The following is a 22,279-nucleotide window of genomic DNA, read 5'->3' on the forward strand; positions in this document are numbered from 1 at the left end:
AGGAGGATATGTCATGGTATGGGGAGGGATTGCGCATGGTATCAAGACTCCTCTGGTCGTTATTCAGGGAAATCTCATGGCCGTCCGCTATAGAGATCAAGTCCTAGCGCCGCATGTTGTTCCTCTAGTACAGCAGCGTCAACTGAATTTCAGCAGGACAACGGCCGGCCGCATGTAGCGAGGGTTTGCCGTGGTTATCTCGCAGCAAACAATGTCCCCACCCTAGACTGGCCCCATACAGCCCTGCCCTTTCCCCAATAGAACACACGATATCAGTTGGTCCAGAACGCACTTCATTTTGAGTGGGGTAGTCTTGAATCAACGTCAAATCTTAAAGGTTTAGTTAACGTGCACGAATGAAATTCTCGTAGATGACAGAGTGGTCAACTATCTTCCAGTTACACCATAATTACATTCTAAAACCCTTTTCTATTTCCCGTAGTTGACCTGGAAATTCCTAATTGCGTTTCTTTTTCCTCTCAATATATATTTAATCACCATTACTTCAGTGAAGTGGGTGAGTAAATATGTAAATATACACATCAGGGTTATTGTTTCAGTTACGTTAAACTTTATGTAAGATAACTTCTACAAATCTTACGATGATATACATCTATTTTGGTTATTGACTTTTATAGGGCTGATAGCTTATGTCAAAGTAATCTATTTTCAGGTTCAGTCTGCTGTCGCCCGTGGGGATATTACATCAGCACAACGCTTGTCACGAATAGCGAAGCTTGTCAACATCATCAATTTTGCTACCGGTTCTATTATCATACTGATCATTCTCGCTCTATCTGTAGAAGAATACCAATAATGTATGTCGTTGAATATAGTCATCTTTCACCCAAGTTTTCTATTCCAATACAGCTGAAACAATTTTCGATTGAAAGTTACGTTTCTTAAACTGCAAAAAGAGTCGGAGGTCAAATTAAACTAGGATATGTCACAAAACGACTTATGGTCGATCGTGCATCATTAGTGTCGTATATTGTGGGGCAGTTTTATGGTCATTCTTGGATTGACCAATGTTTATATGGTGGGTGTCGTCGATGAAGCAGACGACGCTTACACTTGCGAAACACCTGATCTTAACCTCCTTGTACTTATTCTGGAGTTTCCGTGTTGATATTTTCTTTTGATGATTTTTTGTCCTAGTTTTATGGAATTTGAGTTTGAATTATGATGATGTTGATATGGTATTTATTGTCAACAGGGAAGTTCCTTGGCGAAACCTTCTGTTATCGTCATAATAAGACCTAATATCAATGGGCCCCGGGAATGTTGAAGGGTTATCCTGTCTTTTGATACAATTTATTACAACGCGACTCTGTGGACCTTGGCTAACCACCAAAGTTTACCTGTCTTCCAAGTAATTTTAAGTCTGCAGCAGGCATTGTAGCGTTGGCTTTTAGTGTCGACTCCAGTTTAAACAGTATATAATGCAAATATCATCAAACTTGAATATACCTAAATTTTGAATATTCTTATTAACTGCAACACAGCTGTAGATTACAATTGTAACGTACCTTATTGTAACGTTTCTCCATATTCATGTTGTAAAAGGTGTTTTGAATTTGGCGGCAAAATGGAAACGGCGAGTTGACAGAATGTTGTTTAAAAAGCGTTATAATTGCCTGTAGAATACCTGATGTTGAAGTTGACAATCTTTAATTCATACTTCGATGTATTTGTTAGTTGATAATACTTTTTCTACATCCGTTTGTTCCTCTGGCCATTCACACCGAAAATGGTGTATTTTTCTAGAATACCTAAACCGGAAGTGACGTATTGGTTGAAAGTGCGGGAGATATACACATGGTGTGCGGATGGGTGCGTTTGCAAAAGTACAAAAGGGCGATTTTTTCTCAGCATCTTTTATATTGTGATAAAACCACCAACTATTTGACAAGAACAATACCAATGGCATCTGTCAATGCAATGGTGAGTTTGTTGAAAATTAAGAATGGCTATTGGATCCAGGCTTGAAACATCTTTGACATAAGTACATTTATTATCTTAAGAAAGATATCAATACTCCAGATGCGGAACAGGCTCGAGATACACAAATCTGGAACAAGTAATTCATTGCAATATTTCCTAATACGGTAAGATGTGGTGAATCTGTGTAAATGTTGTTGGGTGTTTTATGGTTAGTTTAATGAGGAATCTACATATATATGTAAGCTTTTCCTTGATCCAAATTAAATATCGAACTTTAAACCTTGGTATTTGTTATGTTTTGGTATCGGCACAAGGACTTACCTACACAGGAGACGTGTTGATGTATGATAATATCTACAAAATCAAAAACAAAAAAAGGATCCTGTTTAATAACAGGGTCATGGCGGATTTTTTTACAGACCGATAATCCCTACTCTTGTTGTATGATAAGGCCTACAAAAAACAAAAATTAGAATATGAACGACAATACTGACCATTGAGCATAATAAACGATTTGTTACTATGATTGGGGGTTTAGATGCAGTTTTTATTCCGGGTGATGAATATATATATTTGGATGTTATGTGCTTAACGTTTTGACACCAAGAAGAGACATAGAGACGGTAAGTGGTAAAACACACACATGGAAAGTTCAAATGGTTTTTGATGGTTAGAAGAACAAATTATATCAAATTAAAATGGACGTATTTTATCTTAACTACAGCTTTTCTGGACTGTTTGTATGTATTTACAAGTATACATCTGTCTTTTTATTCATACACACATATAATGATGCATTGGTTACAAGTATGGATCTGTCTTTCTTTCATACACATATATAATGATGCATTGGTTACAAGTATGGATCTGTCTTTCTTTCATACACATATATAATGATGTATTTTAGAATCACATAAACATTCAAGTGTATTGTGATGTGATTTTATTGATTGCTGTGTGTTTACATACACACACAGAAATATAATTTTGTTTTACAAGAGAAGTGGTTTTCTGCCCAAGAGCAGGTGGATCGGTACAGTAAACTTGATTGGGCCTACTTCTCCTGACACACCATCTGTGTACAGGTTCAGAAGCCTGAAAATTAAATTAAAATTTTATTGCGAATTTCTCTGAAAAATCGCTGGAGGACATACAATAAATATTTCCATTCCGTGGACAAATCATAATATGTCAAGTTGGTATGATTTACGAATTTACAGCAAAATTTAGGTGTCGTCGAACTATTTAGTTAAGATGTAATGTATCTCAATAATGATGCTCTAATAAAAATGCATTCTTAAAATCCCATTTGTACAGTTTGCTGGTTTTCCTACGAGTAAAATTTATTAAGGACTTTAGTTTAACACTGAAAAAATGAAAACAAATTAAGCGGAAAAATTGGCAGATTACATGTCTACGGAAGAAAATAGGGCCACTCGGAGAAAACAATAATTTCGTTTTTTCAGTTATTAGTAACATGAAAAAACTAAACAATTTTTCTCTGTGTGGCCTTAATGCTCTTCCGTATTGTATTTATCATATACGATAAGTACCTAGTAAGAGCAATTCATGCATATGGATATCAAATAGTTCGTCAAAGCTATGGTCCGCCATCAGCACCGGAATCGATTTCAGGGGTTTATCGAGGGTCAGTAAGCTTACAGACGACAGCTGACTAATAATGATACTCACTTCCCACTTCCTGCGCAAATCCGTTAAAACTGTCGATCCTGGGTTTTTCTTCTTAAATATTTGCCACGAAGACCAGGTTGTGAGAAATCCGATGTAGGCGTCGATATCTGATTCTGTGTGTTGACAAGTAAAGGGTCCTTCCTATAGGGTAACACAGAGACTCTGAATAGACTAGAGATCCTTTTATTTATGTTTAGTCACATTAAAAAGTACTGTGTAAGTTGAATTTGACAGTGACTTTATAAAACATTTTTAACAGAAACATATTTCAATTTATTTTCTTATTTCTCGCATTTCTGCTAACTATTTGTTAAAATACAGTATTTAATTTTTTGATGTAGATATCGTTTTCATTGGGTGTTTTGTTATCGAACCTGTAACTGAAGTGACACTTACTGGATCAATGAATGTACTTCTCGTTATGAATACTGATTTAAATATGTATGTTTATGCTGAAGATTTTTTCAATGTTCCACTCACATAAAACAAAATCAATAATCAATTCAACAGCGTGGAAAAAATCACAGATCGATATTCTCCTATCGAAAAAAAACTATTGATATATATTGAAATGAATAGTACTGACACATATTTCAGTGAAACAATTGTCTATATAATTTTTACCATGTACGCCATACATGAGAACTTCGATGTTGCATTTTGGAAGAGTTACATACATTTTGTTAGTTTCCACTCCAAACTTGATTACTGATAAATAATTTAGCATTCTGTACAATGATGTAATGTAGAATTGTGTGAATGATGTAATGTAGAATTGTGTGAAGGATGTAATGTAGAATTGTGTGAAGGATGTAATGTAGAATTGTGTGAAGGATGTAATGTAGAATTGTGTGAAGGATGTAATGTAGAATTGTGTGAAGGATGTAATGTAGAATTGTGTGGATGATGTAATGTAGAATTGTGTGAAGGATGTAATGTAGAATTGTGTGAAGGATGTAATGTAGAATTGTGTGAAGGATGTAATGTAGAATTGTGTGGATGATGTAATGTAGAATTGTGTGAATGATGTAATGTAGAATTGTGTGAAGGATGTAATGTAGAATTGTGTGGATGATGTAATGTAGAATTGTGTGAAGGATGTAATGTAGAATTGTGTGAAGGATGTAATGTAGAATTGTGTGGATGATGTAGAATTGTGTGGATGATGTAATGTAGAATTGTGTGAAGGATGTAATGTAGAATTGTGTGAATGATGTAATGTAGAATTGTGTGAATGATGTAATGTAGAATTGTGTGAATGATGTAATGTAGAATTGTGTGAATGATGTAATGTAGAATTGTGTGAAGGATGTAATGTAGAATTGTGTGAAGGATGTAATGTAGAATTGTGTGAAGGATGTAATGTAGAATTGTGTGAAGGATGTAATGTAGAATTGTGTGAATGATGTAATGTAGAATTGTGTGAATGATGTAATGTAGAATTGTGTGAAGGATGTAATGTAGAATTGTGTGAAGGATGTAATGTAGAATTGTGTGAATGATGTAATGTAGAATTGTGTGAAAGGATGTAATGTAGAATTGTGTGAAGGATGATGTAATGTAGAATTGTGTGAAGGATGTAATGTAGAATTGTGTGAATGATGTAATGTAGAATTGTGTGAATGATGTAATGTAGAATTGTGTGAATGATGTAATGTAGAATTGTGTGAAGGATGTAAAAATGTATGAATTGTGTGAAGGATGTAATGTAGAATTGTGTGGATGATGTAATGTAGAATTGTGTGAAGGATGTAATGTAGAATTGTGTGAAGGATGTAATGTAGAATTGTGTGGATGATGTAATGTAGAATTGTGTGAATGATGTAATGTAGAATTGTGTGAAGGATGTAATGTAGAATATGTAGAATTGTGTGAAGGATGTAATGTAGAATTGTGTGAAGGATGTAATGTAGAATTGTGTGGAGGTTGTAATACTAAATTGGTACTTGGTACAGTGTGCTTGGTTTACAGTACTAATTCACCTCGTGCCGATAATGGAGAGTTTTCTGATCGTGATATTTACCTCACCGAATCTTCGAAGGGAAGTTTTACCATTGCTAAACCGTTGTCAAGATGAATTCTGTGTTCCGTCCAACAGTCTTTTAAAGTGTTGTTATAGAAATCCTAAAACATATACTGATTCTTTACCGGTATAATATAACTAAAGATATGAACTATGGATAGAACAAATTCCAAGGTATACATTTACTTTATACACAAGTAATATTTGTCTGTCAGTCTGTCCGTCCGTCCGTCTGTCTGTCTGTCTGTCTGTCTGTCTGTCTGTCTGTCATTGCTGCTTCTGAGTCAGAATATCTCAATCTCCAGAAAAGGTAATTATTATCGAATATTTGAATATTATTCATCAACGCACGTTCATACCTCCCATATAAGATGGTGAGCTTCTGTGTTATGTATTGTATGGACATTGTAGGAATATACTGCTAATACTCCCCCAGGCCGCAGCACACGTGTCGCTTCTTTCCAAAACGACGGTCGATTTATCCAGTGAATGGCCGTGCCAGCGGTGAGTAGGTCTACGGTTTCATCATCCTGGAAACTTAAATTCTCAGCAAGTCCTACCTTGAATTCAATGTTACTGACAATCTTGTTTGCTTCGTCGATTTGGTCTTTGCTGATATCTATCCCAATAACGTGTTTACTTATATCAAGCAAAGGGAAAGTACTCTGTCCATTTCCACATCCAACGTCGATTGCCAAGTTCAAGGTGTCAGAAGATTGTTGATAATATTTCTGTATCAACTCATAAATCTCCTTTGGATAAGACGGTCGATATTTTGCATACAGCTTAGCATGTTCCAATCCTTTAAATCGACCATGTATGTCAGTATCAATGGATGCCATTCTATAAATTATAGATAAAATAAAATGTGTAGAGAAAAGGGCCTAAGGGGCCTGTATCGATCACCTGGGTTATTAGCTATTCAGTCTTTAACAAAGAATTTCAAATATGACATGATTTTTGAAATAATTTCCATATTAGAATCCCGTTTCGCGGTCAAACAGAAGTTCGATTCACTTTTCATAAAAGTTGCTTTGGACCAAAATTGGACTATATCCTTCTACGTAAGAAAGATCTTAAAATTAACATTTCCCCTATGGGGCCTCGCTCCTCTCGCCCTAGCGAGACGGTATCAACCGTTTATACAGAAATAATTCTCCTTCAGCCAAGAATACTTTAGACTAAATTTGTGCAAAATCTATTCATTCCTACAGGTCCAACACATCCTGCCAAAGAGAGTCGTAACGCGTCGTTTGTACAAAATCGATTCCCCATCACCAATAAATGCTTCGGACCAAAATGACAAAAAGTATCATTTCTACAAAAATTGGATTTTAAAGAATTTCCATTATTTCCTAAAGTGGGCCCCGCCCTCGCGGACAGTTTGCACTAAATTGATTCATTTTACCAGGCAATGCTGTAGACTAAATTAAGGCAACTATTCCTGTAAGAAAAAGCAGGATCTGAAAGATATTGCTCTTCTTCCCTTATTAGCCCCCCCCCCCCCCCCCCCCACTCCCGCTGGGTATGTGTTTACATATACAAGACTGACAACCCCTCATCCAAGAATGCTTCAGAGCAAATAAGGACAATATCTTTTAATTTCCTACACGTGGAGAAGGATTTGAAAAAAACCCATTATATTTCTTTGTGTGATATGAAGCTGGACGTGTTTGATGCTCGTTAGCTTGTCTGAGGGTTTCTTTGTGCGATACAAAGTTGGACGTGTTTGATGCTCGTTAGTTGGTTTGAGGGTTTCTTTGTGCGATACAAAGTTGGACGTGTTTGATGCTCGTTAGTTTGTCTGGTGGTTCCGTTATCGCAGATCTCTCTCTAAATTAAGAATGTGACATGGATGTCTAGGATTGACCAAGAATAACATAGCGAATGTTGTCAAAGAAGCAGAAAACGCTTCTCTTCAAGAACACCTGGTCTTATTCTCCTCCTACTTTTTAGATGTAAATCTTTCTTTTCTTCCTCTTTTGTCATACCTCTATTAAATTTATAATAAGTTTGACCTATGGACTCAAAAGTATGTTAATTGCATTTTTGAACATGTTTTATAGCCCAGTATTCTATAGTCCCAATATCGCTACCGTTGGTCTTTTAATAATTTAGTGAAAGTTGTTTAAAGGAAAAAGATGACGACGGACGCTGCGCCATGGCATAATCTCAGTTTCAGACAGATGAAATAGAATTTTCCACATGCCATGATAAATCCTCATATTAAACATAGCATAAGATGTATTCCTGGCTGACCACCTGAGTACGGTATATCTTTATGTATCCCAACATATGTGACACGTGCAAGATGTGTTAAGGATGGATGTCAATATAGCACATCAATAATTAGGTATATGTAATTATCTCTAGATGTCACTTGGTCCTCAAAAACGAAGACATAAGAAACAGAATTTCAAAAGTGTAGCAAATACATTATTATCATTTTAGTTGTGAAGTAGGAATTGTGTTTTTTTTCATTTCTTTTTAAGCTTTCATGGCGAAAGAATTTATGCTATTGAAATTAACCAGAACTGTCAAGTTAATCTTTCAAACTAATAAGGGTGTTAGTTCTTAATTGTTCTCCAGTAGCAGTGTGAAACAACGATGATTCGCAAATAAAGGAAATCGTTAAGCATATTTCTAATGCTATTTTATATAAAAGTTCGTTTTTGTTTCCTCATGATCATGTTAAGGAACTCATTATAAATTGAAAAAAAAAATATTATATAGATGTAAATTACCTGCTATTTGTTAGAAATGGTGATGAATCCAATACTTTTTTTATGTAAAATAACAAAAGGTTTCAATTTACAGTTTCCGAAATAACGATAATTAAATCATATATTGATTAAAGATATATATATATATATATATATATATTATATATATATATATATATATATATATACTTACATCGCATGTACCTTTCTTTTGGATCAATGCCGCTCTCGGTCTGCAAACTTTGAGCTGTGTTACTGCAGCAGCTGAAATTACTCTATTGTTTCGTGTCTATGTATATATATATATATGTTTGCTCATACATATTCAGTATTCAGCAGATTTGCCTGCCAATCAATGTAGATGTAAAAGGATTTTTAAGAATTTTCGTATCACGGTGCAGAATATACAAATGTTTTTATAGTTTTTGAAATAACTAAATTTAATACAAATCATTGAAGGCTATAAAATTTGTAAATTTTGCAGTTGATGCATTTTTTATCTTCTACCTGACGCACATTATGACCAATTTTGCCTTCTCAGCGACTTCTAATTTTTAACATTTTAGACCCTTACGAACACTAATTTGTCTTAGAGAGACTGTTGACCGTAAGATGCAGTTTTATTACATTCACTTTTATTGACAAGTATTGCTATTCCCCTGTGTATCCTCCGTACAAGTTTATATTAACAATTTTATGTTTTAGTTTGAAGAGCTGTAATAACGTACCTTATCAACAAAAGCCTGGTATATCTGGCTATGACGCTTCCCTGGCTAGGATCGAACAGTGTAAAGTATTGACTCGATTTGAAGCACAACACTTTCATATTACAAAGAAAGGACAGGTCGAATGACATGATGGCCGACGTGAATCCCAGCTTTGAGCTTTTGCTTTCAGGATCCAGAGATTCAAGAGTGTATCGGCCTGGACGGATTTAATTGACCTGTTTCAGTAAGAGATATACGAACATAACATTCTTCTATACCATCACTAGAGTCGGGATATTAGGACAGTGAGGCTGAAAAAACTGACAAGGTTGCTCTCTTTACTTTAAAATGATTACATTAGGAAGTTGTACTCTTCATCTTCAATAAGTTTATTTTTCTCAACACAATGCTGTGTAACCCGTTGGCCTCGCTAGGCTCCCTTAGTTCAAAATGATCAATATTTATGTTATTGAATTAAATGCATATTTCCATATGTTAGGTAAATAGCACCAATAAGATAAAATCGGGACGAAACAGGTGCGATTCAAATCAATAATTCTGTTACTTAACCAGGCCCAGATTATCGGTTACATTGTTAAGTACTGTGAACATAGTTTTAAGGACCTTTGTAGAGTGGAATATGACAGTTATGTAATAATCCAGTCTTAAGGTATTGAATCAAATACAATTCAAGTACCAAGCTGTCTTCAGTGAATTTATTACCTATAGTGAGCTGGAATTAAATATATATATATATATATAAATTGTGCATTTAACTAGTATTTTTATTGTAACTACACTGTGTATTTGTTATTTTGTTTAAGGTATGTGATGTAATTCATGAAATATGTGTGTCTTGATATAGGGGCAGGTTGCCTCGATAATTTTGACAATTAGTTTGTCCGTACTGTTGCTATTACTTCATTGATCATATATAAATATACTGTAAACGATTTTGAGGATGGGGTAGGGATGCGGGGATATTTAACGACAATTGAGTGTACATGTCTTTGACACCATATAAGCTCATATATTCGTATATAAATTATTCAAATGAATACAACAATATAGAACACGTAACACATGATAGTCGAGTTTTGGAAATGTCCCCAACTTTGATGTAAGATAATGTCCATCAAAATCTATGGGACGAGTCAGTGAAAACGAATGATCTGTTCATTAAAATCGAATACATAGGCTAGGTGGTACATTGTCTACACGACTGATAACGCACACAGCAGTAACATATGTACAAAATATGATATCAAACAACAAGTAGTTCTCTTATTAAACGTAAAGAAATAAATAACAAATTCCGTGTTTGCATCACATTATAGCGTGTGCTATGATAATTAATTCACAATAAAAATGTACAGTTTTGCAACAAATAGTAACAAATGACATATCAGTGTTTCCGTTTGATATTCTGTATAAGTTTATTGTTGTCATTAATATTTAACACGAAGCAATTGTTGTAAAATAAATCAAGTTTGTATTTAAATGTATTCCGTTTAGAAACGTAGTTTGTCAAAACAAAACAATATACATGTAATTTATTCAACTCCGTTATAAGGCTTTACAACAATTCCCTCATATGCTTCTTAAAAACAGACATCAACGTGTCAATTTAACAATAATCCAAACTCAAATGCGATAAAAACTAAGGAAAATATGAAGAACAGAAATGTTTACTTTGACATTACTTTAAAATCACATGGATGATAAGACCAGGTGCTCCGGAAGAGTTAACATGATCTGCTTCATCGACGACACTTTGCGGTCCACTGAAGCACGTATGAGGTTTTGTTGTGTTTACTTATGCGTGTGCATATTTCATCTATAGATTTTGAGTAGCGTTTTGATAGCTAGGCATTTATGATATGAGTAAGATAAAAGTATATTTGTACCATAAATAGCTTCTAATGTTATGAATTATTTTGTATCAGTTACGTAAGCGTATAATTCGTACGAGTATGGAAGGTATGGAGGCCAACAAGTACATACTAGTTTGTTTATCGTGGTATTGATATTCATCATTCGCTGTTTACTCAATGTCTACTGAACAGTTTATTCTATATTGGGTAAATATTTGGTGACCTATATAAAGCATGTGTGATAAAATGATATATAAAATCATTATCACTGAATCTTAATTGGTTCAATTAATTAAAGTATGGAAACGCGTGTGGGAAATATAAGCGTGATTGAAATAATAGGTTTTATCGATTTTTACGGATATCTTACGTCGTTCTCCGTCTTTTATTAGCTTTTGCCTAGGGTTTGAGGAGAGGATACAATACACAACAGATCTGATACAAATATGGCCAGTTATGTACTATTACACGGAGGCATTATCCAGCAGTTTACAAGTCTTCGCTTGAAGAACGACTTACACTGTAGTACATTGTCTCCAATATAAGTAGGTTCCATTGCTTGGAATATGTGTGCAGCCTCTGTAGATGGTGGGCGCTACTGCACATGTTGTGTTCGAAGTACGCTGTCCAGTTGGGCTGATCAGGCACACTTCTACATGTCTACACCACAGGTGGGCTGATCATGCCCACTTCTACAAGTCTACCCCACAGGCGGGCTGATCATGCCCACTCTACAAGTCTACCCCACTGGTGGGCTGATCGGTCCCACTTCTACAAGTCTACCCCACTGTAGGGCTGATCATGCCCACTCTACAAGTCTACCCCACTGGTGGGCTGATCATGCCCACTCTACAAGTCTACCCCACTGGTGGGCGATCGTGCCCACTCTACAAGTCTACCCCACAGGTGGGCTGATCATGCCCACTCTACAAGTCTACCCTACAAGTGGGCTGATCGGTTTCACTTCTACAAGTCTACCCCACTGTAGGGCTGATCGGTCCCACTTCTACAAGTCTACCCCACTGGTGGGCTGATTATGGCCACTCTACAAGTCTACCCCACTGGTGGGCTGATCATGGCCACTCTACAAGTCTACCCCACTGGTGGGCTGATCATGCCCACTCTACAAGTCTACCCTACATGTGGGCTGATCATGCCCACTCTACAAGTCTACCCCACAAGTGGGCTGATCATGCCCACTCTACAAGTCTACCCTACAGGTGGGCTGATCATGCACACTTCTACAAGTCTACTCCACAGGTGGGCTGATCATGCCCACTCTACAAGTCTACACCACAGGTGGGCTGATCATGCCCACTCTACAAGTCTACCCTACAGGTGGGCTGTTCGGTCCCACTTCTACAAGTCTACCCCACTGTAGGGCTGATCGATCCCACTTCTACAAGTCTACCCCACTGGTGGGCTGATCATGCCCACTCTACAAGTCTACCCCACAAGTGGGCTGATCATGCCCACTCTACAAGTCTACCCCACAGGTGGGCTGATCATGCCCACTCTACAAGTCTACCCCACTGGTGGGCTGATCATGCCCACTCTACAAGTCTACCCCACAGGTGGGCTGATCGGTCCCACTTCTACAAGTCTACTCCACACGTGGGCTGATCGGTCCCACTTCTACAAGTCTACCCCGCAGGTGGGCTGATCATGCATACTTCTACAAGTCTACTCCAGACAAGTTAGGTTTATGTTTAATGAGAATGCACATGTGCCTAATTGATATCGTTTTGCCCTTTGGAGACGCGTATTGCGTATTGGAGACGAGTCTCGCTTTACACGTCGGACGGGAGACAACGTGTCTATCAGCGTCTTGGTGAGCGATATTATGAATACACCTCTCGTAAATAGTCAGCAATCTTACAGCGGTTACATATCGTATTATCATTTTGCATGAGCTATGTCCTTCTCCCGGTCAAACATGACTTTCACGCATCCTTAATCTGTTTTAGTTTTTATCGTCTTTGTGAGTGCAATCCACAGCCGAATGAACAAGACTAAAACAAGGGTAAAGCAGGGCGGAACATTTCCAAATGCAAAAAAAAAAAAAAAAAAAAAAATAAATGAAATAAAATAATAAATAAATAAATAAATAAATAAATAAATAATAATGATGATGACTTATGTTGTCAAGAGGTTGGTGTGAAATTGAAGCATATCAAGTTCAAAGAGATATGTGGGAAACGGAATAATATATGAACAAGATGAAGATGTTTAACAGAACAGAAGGAAAAGGACTTTTTGAAATATTGTTGATTAAAAATTGTTTTTCAGGAGAGCACAATGTAGAAGTGTTTTCAGGCCTACCAAATTTCGAAGAAGCCGATTAAAAGCTGACAGATATCAAGAAGATAGAATTTTGAGAAACAATTGGTAATAATTATCCAAAATTATATAATCACAATCCATTAAGGTATACACAATTTCCAGTGACGCTTGCCTGAATGAACAAATTGATTCTTATTCTTAGCAAAGTACACGTGTTCACGAAAGCTTTGTATATCACAGACATATTGTAGAATTATGTGACGTGGTCATGTGATAATACCATTGAATGTTAGTGATAGGCATACTGTATGGAAGTCCGCCTTTATAGCATGATTTTGTTGTTATTGCTAGTTGTTGTGATGTTTCTGATTGTATTACAGTTCAGTTGTTGTATATAATGACTAATGCCCATTCTCAATACCATTATCAGAGTCAAGATATTAGGGAGATATCTTATTGTTGTTATTTAGAATTGACATCTGATATTGTAAAAGAAATCAAGAAAATACCAACATGGAAACATAATCATAATTTAAAAGAATCATATTCAATAAACTAGGTCAAAATATGAAGAAAAGAAAGATTTACACGAAGACTCCAAAAAAGGTACAAGGAAAATAAGACCAGGTGTTAAGGAAGTGTAAGCAATCTCTGCTTCATCGACAACACCCACCATGTAAATCTACACAACCTAGTCTACTTCGTTATCTTTTGTTTGTTTCAGATACATCGTAAACAAGTTTTCTATAAGGACACACATCAGCTTGACCTAGATTGAGACGAGGAGAATAAACCTTGCTTTAATACTGCGGCTAGCGTCCATGACCTGTTAACATGTGACATAAACATTAACAAGTTATCCGTCAGGTAATACCGACGTATGTACCACGGAGCAGCACACCTTTCACGACAAGTAGGTATGTTTGATGCTAGGTGCGGAGGTGTTATACCGAATTCTGTAAATTGATTCTTAACTCTCTTGGGTACCATAACTTGAGTTATAAAGTACTATCACCATTCAGAAGATTCATTTACAGGTGACGTTCTAGTTTTTCACACCATCGCCATTTTATCTTCTTTGTAATCTAATATTTCTTTCTTGGGGATTCACTTTAGGTCCACGTACTTGTTTTACACCATTACAATCCCAGTTTAAGAGTTTATTATCCAGGTTTTGATGACGTTCAATTGTGTATGTATTAAAACATACATTTTTGTCCTTTTGAGTTGTCATGCTAATTTATTAACGATATTTACATTTAACGTTCAGCATGCTTTGAGCACCTTTGTCAAACTTCGATCTTCAACAAACGATCCAGCGAAAGTTGTGAAAGTAAAATTTTATGTCAACGTTATCATTGATTATGACTTACAGCAAAAAGGACCCATTACCAAGTATAATTATTTGTGTCTGTTATGCTGCTGTAATAAAGCTGTATATAAAAAAGAAACCTCGATTTGTTATTATGATATTATGTTTGGAGTGTTTTTTTAGCCTTGATAATATTTATTATTGAAATATCGTTAAAAATCGTAAATTACATATTTCTAAAGATTGCATGATATGATTCATTACAATTATCCGTAAATGGACGTTTAAAAGCTTGTGATACATATGTTCAACATACGCTTACTCTACCGGAATACCTGGTCTTATTCTCCTTGTACTGTTTACAGGAGTCGCCGTGTAATATTTCCGTGTTCATATATGCCATAGTTTTATTATTTATAAGTTTGGATTGCGATTATGTTTACAAGTTGGTATCTTCTTGATGTTTTCAATTACGACGCTAACACTATGAATATAATTGTTTTTCTGATGTACGGTTTCCTTCACTTGTTGACACCCTAGTTATCTTAAGACATTTTCAAACCTGATCAAATATTTGTCTGGTACAGAAGATAGTAAACTTCATATCTAACACCGTCCCAAGTAATGTTTGCTTTAAAACAAGGACCAATTAAAACAGCTTATAATTTCATTACTCCACTTATATATATATATCATTTCAAAGGATATGCTTCATGCTTATATGGTAAGGAATGGTTATAAAGTCATTTCATCAAACTCAAAAACACAAATTTAATAAACCTTAGGCACAATAGGAGCAAAAAAGATATTTAAACACAGACTCCTTAAAAAACCAAGTGTTCCAGAAGAGTAAGTGTGTTTGACTTCAGAGACGGCACATGCAATTTAATCCTTGGTCAAACAAAGAAACTGATGTCACGTTCTGTGTACCGTTCATTGGTTAAGTAAATTACATCGATACTGATTAGAATAACGTTTTTTACAAAGAAAATCAGGTGACTTGTTTACAATAACATTGGTGCAATGTAAAAAGATGAGAAACATGACAAGATTTAGTCTCTCTTGTGTTAAGTACAAGACTGATAGCAGAATAACAAACGGCATATGTTCACATTATTTTACCATTCAATGAAATCAATATTTCCAAGTATACTGAAAATTTCATGTGATACAATGTGTGTGCTGTTGAATAAAACATTACTAAAACGTTTGTTTCAGAATGTCTGCAACTCAATCAAACGAATTCAGTTTATTTGAGGGCAAAGAGCATGCAAAATTGTATGCTAAATACCGACCTTCATACCCAGAGAGACTTTACCGCAGAATAAAAGAATATTGTATGGAATCTGATGCCAATACCCTAGACTTAGCTGTTGACGTCGGATGTGGAAGTGGACAGAGTACCCTCCCTTTGACAAGCATATGTAAGCATGTCATCGGAGTAGATATCAGCAAAGAGCAGATTACAGCAGCTAGAAAAGTATCAAGTAATGTGGATTTCAGAGAAGGCCATGCCGAAGACCTTGGTTTTCAAGGTGACGAAACAGTCGATCTTGTGACCACAGCAACTGCCATTCATTGGATGGACATACCAACGTTCATGAAGGAAGTGAGCCGCGTGCTGCGACCTGGTGGTGTTCTGGCAGTGTATTCTTTCATTGACGACAAAATACACAACAATGAAGCACACCAAATTGTTTGGGAAGTAGGTTCACAGGAACAAGTAGACGTACACATGGTTGTAATATGCAATTTTCACGTTCTTGTAACGCCGGTGTAAACACGGAAATGAATTTTGCTATATATTTGTTCTTTTATTTAATTTTCCCCTAATTCAATATATCTTTTTTATGATTTTTAATATACTCGTTATTATTTACCTCGGTTCACAGTTTCCTCAAACCATGAGCTTTGACCTGATATATTCACAATTAAGTAAAATCTTTGTCTCCTAATTTAATTATGTACTATTTTGTATGTCAAAACTTTTTGTGTTTGTAGAAAGTACATAGTAACTACAGTTTCATAGTATCAATTCGTCAATTTGTTTCGAACATAAAGGTTTGGCATTTTAGGTTAACTTTTTTTTGCAAATGTCAACAGGGTCTCAGATCACAATTTCTTATGTATATTTGGTCTTATTCTGCGTCTACTTCTAAGTGATATTTCTGAAAATCTTTCTTATCTCGTAGTTTTATTGAGGATTCCGGATTTGCTCACACGTTCATATCTTGTTGTTGTTACTGTTTGCTTTTCATATACATTTTCTTTCACTCCTTTAAAAAAATCTCTTTCTAGTCTGTAACATAAAAGATACCATTTCATATCTCTGACAAGACCACTTCAACATAAATATCCCAAAATAAAAAAGCGAAAACAAAGCTAGGCTTGACATAAACTATTGATATGCGTAAGGATACAGTGTTCTTTGTCCTTCCTTTTAATGTGTTACTAACCAATGAATCGATATTGAAGGACCTGTTCCCAGTATACACATTTTAGTGCAAGGTATCCTACCCTGACGGGCAAACCCGTGATAGGAGTCTCATTTAGAAATATTCTATTTGTTTGTGCGATATGAAGTTGGGCGTATTTTAATGCAAGTTAGGTTGCCTGGTGGTTCCGTTGTTGTATACCTTGCTCTCATTTGAGAATGTGACTTACTTGACTTTATCAAGATTTATTTGGCGGGTGCTGTCGATGAAGCAAAAGACAATGCGGATATTATCGAGGATGTAGAATACGCTTACCCTTCCGAAATACCTGGTCCTATCCTCCTTGTACTTTTCATGGGTCCCCATGTAGATCGTTTAAATTCTGACATAATTTTATTTAATTTCAGTATGGATTATTGTAACAGAGGTCATTATTTATTTCAATGCCTCCGCTAGAAATCGAACACGGGACCCCTGGCTCACTAGTCTGACGCTCAACCAATCAAGATAAAGACAAGTTCTCTCAACCGAGTATTATATTGCGGCTGTTGAATGTGTATGAATGTTTTTAGACTTGTATTTATTTTTTGTTTAAAATAGATATCACTTTTCATTACTTATAGACATGTTGCTGTTGGTTTTATATGTTTTTTTATATGTTTATTTGCAGGAGTTCCAAGGCAAAACTTTGCGCGATTGCTGGACAGAGAAACGCAAACATATTGTTAATGGTTTATCACTGATAGAACTTCCCTTCGAAGAAACATTAAGGTAAATATTTGTAACTTCCAAAAATTATCGCAAAACAGACATCAATGCATCATGTATTGGCCCAACCGCGATACACCAGTTGTCACACTTTCACCCTTTTGCAGCAATTGAACATGTCATGACCAAAACTGAACCCTCGCAAATTGGTTCCAGAAGAAAAACAAACTGAACAATTACAGGCTAATACTCTCGTTTTCAAGATTACAAATGTGTGTCATTCAACTTTAAAGTCATTACAATATACCGTTATGAGACCTCGAAATTCATTTGATGTTAAACTAGTCTTATCGTCTTGCCATGATACGTTAAAGGGGTGCATCCAACACAAGTGATTGTAACCCTGCACCTCCACGTCTAGATTTCGACTTTTTCTATGATCACTTTAGGTTTTCTATACTCGCCCCCTAGACTGGATTCAACATTTAGTCCCTAAGCATCACTGACGAGACCTAGAAGAACGAAACAGCTGTTTGATGTAGCATAAATGACGAGTCCTAGAAGGACGAAACAGCGGTATGATATAGCATCACTGACAAATCCAAGAATGCCGAAACAGCTCTACTGCATTTCTCTCCAAAGTATGAAAAGGCGTTGTTCACTTGTGTGATTTTTGTACAATCTTTAAGATAGCAGGTGGTAGATACTGCTGGTGGATCCTCGAGGATTGTCATTACCTGTTTGCCACGTTTTAATTCTCTCTCATAGTGACACGGTTAAGAAAGCATACATATACTTGACGTTATTTTAAAGTAATCCGATGTATAACAATTATCTGATTATCGGGCTGCTGCGCCTTCCCGTCTAGATTTTGCCTTTTTCATAACTTTGGATTTTCCTTAATCACCTAATAGCCTTCAAAATGTAGGCACTGAGCACCGACTAGTCCTATTAAGATGAAACAGTTATATGACGTAGTTTAATTCATTGTTTGGCTCTACTGTATCTCACTCTAAGTTAAGAAAAGGTGTTATTCACTTATGTGTCTCGTATAATCATAGTAGTATCGAATCATCAAGAGGTTTGTGACAAACCTTCATATTTCTTTACAGAGTACTCTTAACGTAAGTGTATTAGCCAAGAACGTATTATCAATTTTACTGCATTGACTAACCAAATATATATTTGTGTACTTCTTGAAATACATTTTAACATACATTGTATATCAAAGATGAGTTTTTTGTATGTTCTTCCCAAAGGGATGACAGGTTATGACCATTTTGTTCAAGGGTACATGCAATCCGTGTAACCACTGTTTATAGAGAAGTACAATACGACATTCAAATGATCAGGAATATAATGGTAGTATATTTTCATGATTACAGCTTTACCTTTACGTATTCTTATAATTTGATCTTTTTATCATAGAAACATGAAAAATAATCCTAATCTATTCAGGGCTACAAAAGATACCTTATTCCTTTCATGTGTGTGATAAACCTTCCAAAACGAAAACGCGTATTGATAGAATTTGAAAGCAAGTTCGCAATCTCTTTTATTTTGATGTAAGCTTGTGTGAAAGATTTTCAATTAATAAAACTAAAGACTTTTGTCTGTCAATAGCAGACCTCCAGCTGGCTAACAATAACAGTTGTTTTGAACGTACGAAGGGATATTTCTGCATTGTAAAGAATACTTTCGTTTTTACGAACAAATTTCTATGTTGTGAATAATAGTGCTGCTCGAATGATAATTGTTGAATGGAAATCACTTGAACCTAGAAAATTGGAGCAGTATTTTCGAAAATAAAATACCCTTTTATGTCCAGATTGCGACATTTTCGTCAAAAGCGTTTTACGATAATTTGAAACTCTTTTTTTGTTTTTATCAATTTTTAGGGAGCGTTTAAACGTTGAACGACACATCGATATCGAATCTTACGTTGGTTATTTGTCATCCTGGTCAGCCTGGCAAACATACCAAAAGAAGAATCCGGACACAACAGTACTGACGGACGTAGGGCACAGGTACTCGTTATACTGTCAAATTACACTGTTAATATAAAGTTACCAAATCCTACAACATCTGTGCTATACATGCTTCCATAGTTCATGGACATGTGTACATAGTATAAATATACATGCATGTTGGGTGTAGTTCCCGCTAAAGAGTATGGGCTGCTGTAGTTTTTTGTAAATCAGTCACACGCTACTTGAAAAGGTACATATCTTAATGGCTTGTGATTTTACATTTTTGGGAAGACTTATTGTCAATGGTTTTTCATCATTTTGTCTTCTAGATATCTCTACCCTCAGCATTGAATCTGCTTCTTCGAACCTTTGTTTGCTTGAACACAACATGACATTATTGTGCTCCCGTGAGCCCCACTTTTTATTCAACAATATGTTTTTAGTCCTTTTCTCTTTGTTTCTGTCAACATTTTTATCTTGTTCATATTTGCATTGCATTCAGTACAACCAATCCTGAATATTTCGGGGGCATAACGTTACTCTTGTTCATCAAATCTTGTTAATTCAGCTGTGCTTTGCACATACAAAGACGATAAAAACTACAACAGATTACGGATGAGTGAATGTCATGTTTGACCGGAGGAGGACAAAGTTCATATCAAATAAATCGCAACGTAATATCGTACAGTTGTGTGCTTCTGTACACGTGTTCATGTATAGTATGAACTGTGGTCTGTATATGACTTTTTGTAGAAATTCGGCGCGTGCATTACATAGCTCATGATACTAAAATGTACAACAGCTGATTCTTCACTGCACTACATTACACGTCTTACACGTAGATTTCAACTAAATTATAATAATTTAACACCAGCAATCAAAGATCTCAAATTCATGAATTTTAAATTGATGGACCATTTCTTAAAATATCTGTTTGTTTCTTAATCTTAGTAAAATGTGTAATTGGTTGACAATTACAAAAGAGAGCACAGCGACCACTTCTTATTTAACCACGAAACTAGTAAAAGTTTTTGTAAAAAAGTTTCATTATAGAACATTATCAAGGACGTACACCATTTTTAAATCTTCATTCTGCGGTTTTTTTTCAGTTTAAAGATAGAATTAAGTGTTTTCACATTTTTTATTCTTATGGTGCAAGCCGCTTTCTATGATCTTTCAATTAAAGAGAAAAAATAATAAAACAATGATTGCCTCGAACACAACCAAGGATGCCCCTGAAACTGATTTTTTTCATATTATGTCGCTACGATATAAGGTTTGGCCACCATACATTTCGATATCCTTAATATGAGCGCTAACCTTATTGTACTATCTATTTACATATATAATATTCGTAACGACCCATTTATATAGAAAATGTCACTACGGGAAGCAGTTTAATGAGATTCTTGACCACAATCATTTGATCTTTTATTTCAATATTTCTAACGGCTCTATAAAAACAAAACATAATTGGGGTCAACATTTTTCCACATTCTCATTACTCATTATTTTATTCATCTATTCAATATTTAATGGTTCATCAAAGCAGAAAAGATACTAGCTTTCAACAAGTGATGGACTTGATAGAACAAAATCGAACTCGACAAAGCAAATCTTAGTACACTGAACTTCAGATTAATAATAAATAAATGTACATATATTAAACAGTTTACAACGTTCATTTTTTTACATTACAGGTCGCGTTGTAAACAAACTTACATATCCGTTTATATACACGCTACCACTAGTTATAAACTACGAACATATCTAATTCTCATTTGGAATGATCTTCACAAAATATAGACTAAAACTAAAGCAGTCATAGCTATCAGCATATTTTGATAATATGGTTTAAAATGAAAGCGTTTTTCTTTTGTATTTCAGATTAAGGAGTTTGTACGAAGATCAAGACTCCGGGGTAGTTCGTCCTATTTCCCTGACTTCTCACATTATTTTGTTATTAGGACGAAAGTAAAACAGCTGAAATATTCGTGATGTTTTTCCAGGATATACCTACAATAACGTTAATCTTACTGTATCCAGCTCGACATCAATGAAACTGACACAAAATAAATGACATTGTTGGAGTAAGGCGGATAAGACAAACTTATTCCCTGATGACCTATGTCGTTGTTTCGTGCATTTGAATTCATTATTTGATTAAACTGTATCTAATTTTAAATTCAAATTAAACATGACAGGTATGTTATTCTGCCTTCTCATAAGTCGTCCAATAACTTGATCCTGTCAGCAGAAAATTACTATTATTTAGAATGCTTACTAATGGTAAGAATATGGACGTCCTCCATTTGTATTGGATGCCTTAACTTCACAAAAATCCATATAAATCATGTTTTATTGCTGGTTTGTCTAGCTATTCAACCGATCCTTTGTCCAAACCACGTACTACCACTCTGAGTATAACCAAACCAGGATTACAGTATTTTTGTGATACTGCTATTTCAAGGAAGTGATATAATGATATGTAAATTCGGAAGAATTTAAAACAGTAATAAAGAACAGTTGATTTTTTTCAATTTTGTACATAGCATATCATATCTTACAGCAGAATAACTATTAAAATAGCAAACATTTGCTTGATCGA

The 22,279-nt window shown here is 35.4% G+C and overlaps 1 protein-coding gene and 1 pseudogene across 1 annotated transcript; one reads left to right on the plus strand and one right to left on the minus strand.

The window, feature by feature from the left end:
* Positions 1 to 3,304: 3,304 nt before the first annotated feature.
* On the minus strand, positions 3,305 to 6,501 carry LOC132543827 (putative methyltransferase DDB_G0268948; annotated as a pseudogene).
* Positions 6,502 to 12,392: 5,891 nt separating this feature from the next.
* LOC132543828 (putative methyltransferase DDB_G0268948) lies at positions 12,393 to 21,649 on the plus strand. Its single transcript, XM_060207343.1, has 6 exons — positions 12,393 to 12,617; positions 14,343 to 14,374; positions 15,807 to 16,263; positions 17,664 to 17,764; positions 19,600 to 19,728; positions 21,559 to 21,649. Exons 1-6 carry the CDS (start codon positions 12,393 to 12,395, stop codon positions 21,647 to 21,649), a joined length of 1,035 nt encoding a protein of 344 aa, XP_060063326.1.
* The last annotated feature ends 630 nt before the right edge of the window (positions 21,650 to 22,279 follow it).

The sequence above is a fragment of the Ylistrum balloti genome, unplaced genomic scaffold (genome assembly GCF_031769215.1).
Source record: "Ylistrum balloti isolate Yb309-2 unplaced genomic scaffold, AGI_CSIRO_Ybal_v1 Utg369768, whole genome shotgun sequence".
Classification (NCBI taxonomy): Eukaryota; Metazoa; Mollusca; class Bivalvia; order Pectinida; family Pectinidae; genus Ylistrum; species Ylistrum balloti.

Excerpts from the sequence above, each read along its gene's own strand:
- LOC132543828 (XM_060207343.1), top strand. The coding sequence starts at position 12,393 with ATGCCCACTCTACAAGTCTACCCCACAAGTGGGCTGATCATGCCCACT. Across the intron at positions 12,618-14,342 it reads TCTACAAGTCTACCCCGCAG|TTCTTGGGGATTCACTTTAG; the intron begins GTGGGCTGATCA and ends TCTAATATTTCT. Across the intron at positions 16,264-17,663 it reads CACACCAAATTGTTTGGGAA|GAGTTCCAAGGCAAAACTTT; the intron begins GTAGGTTCACAG and ends GTTTATTTGCAG.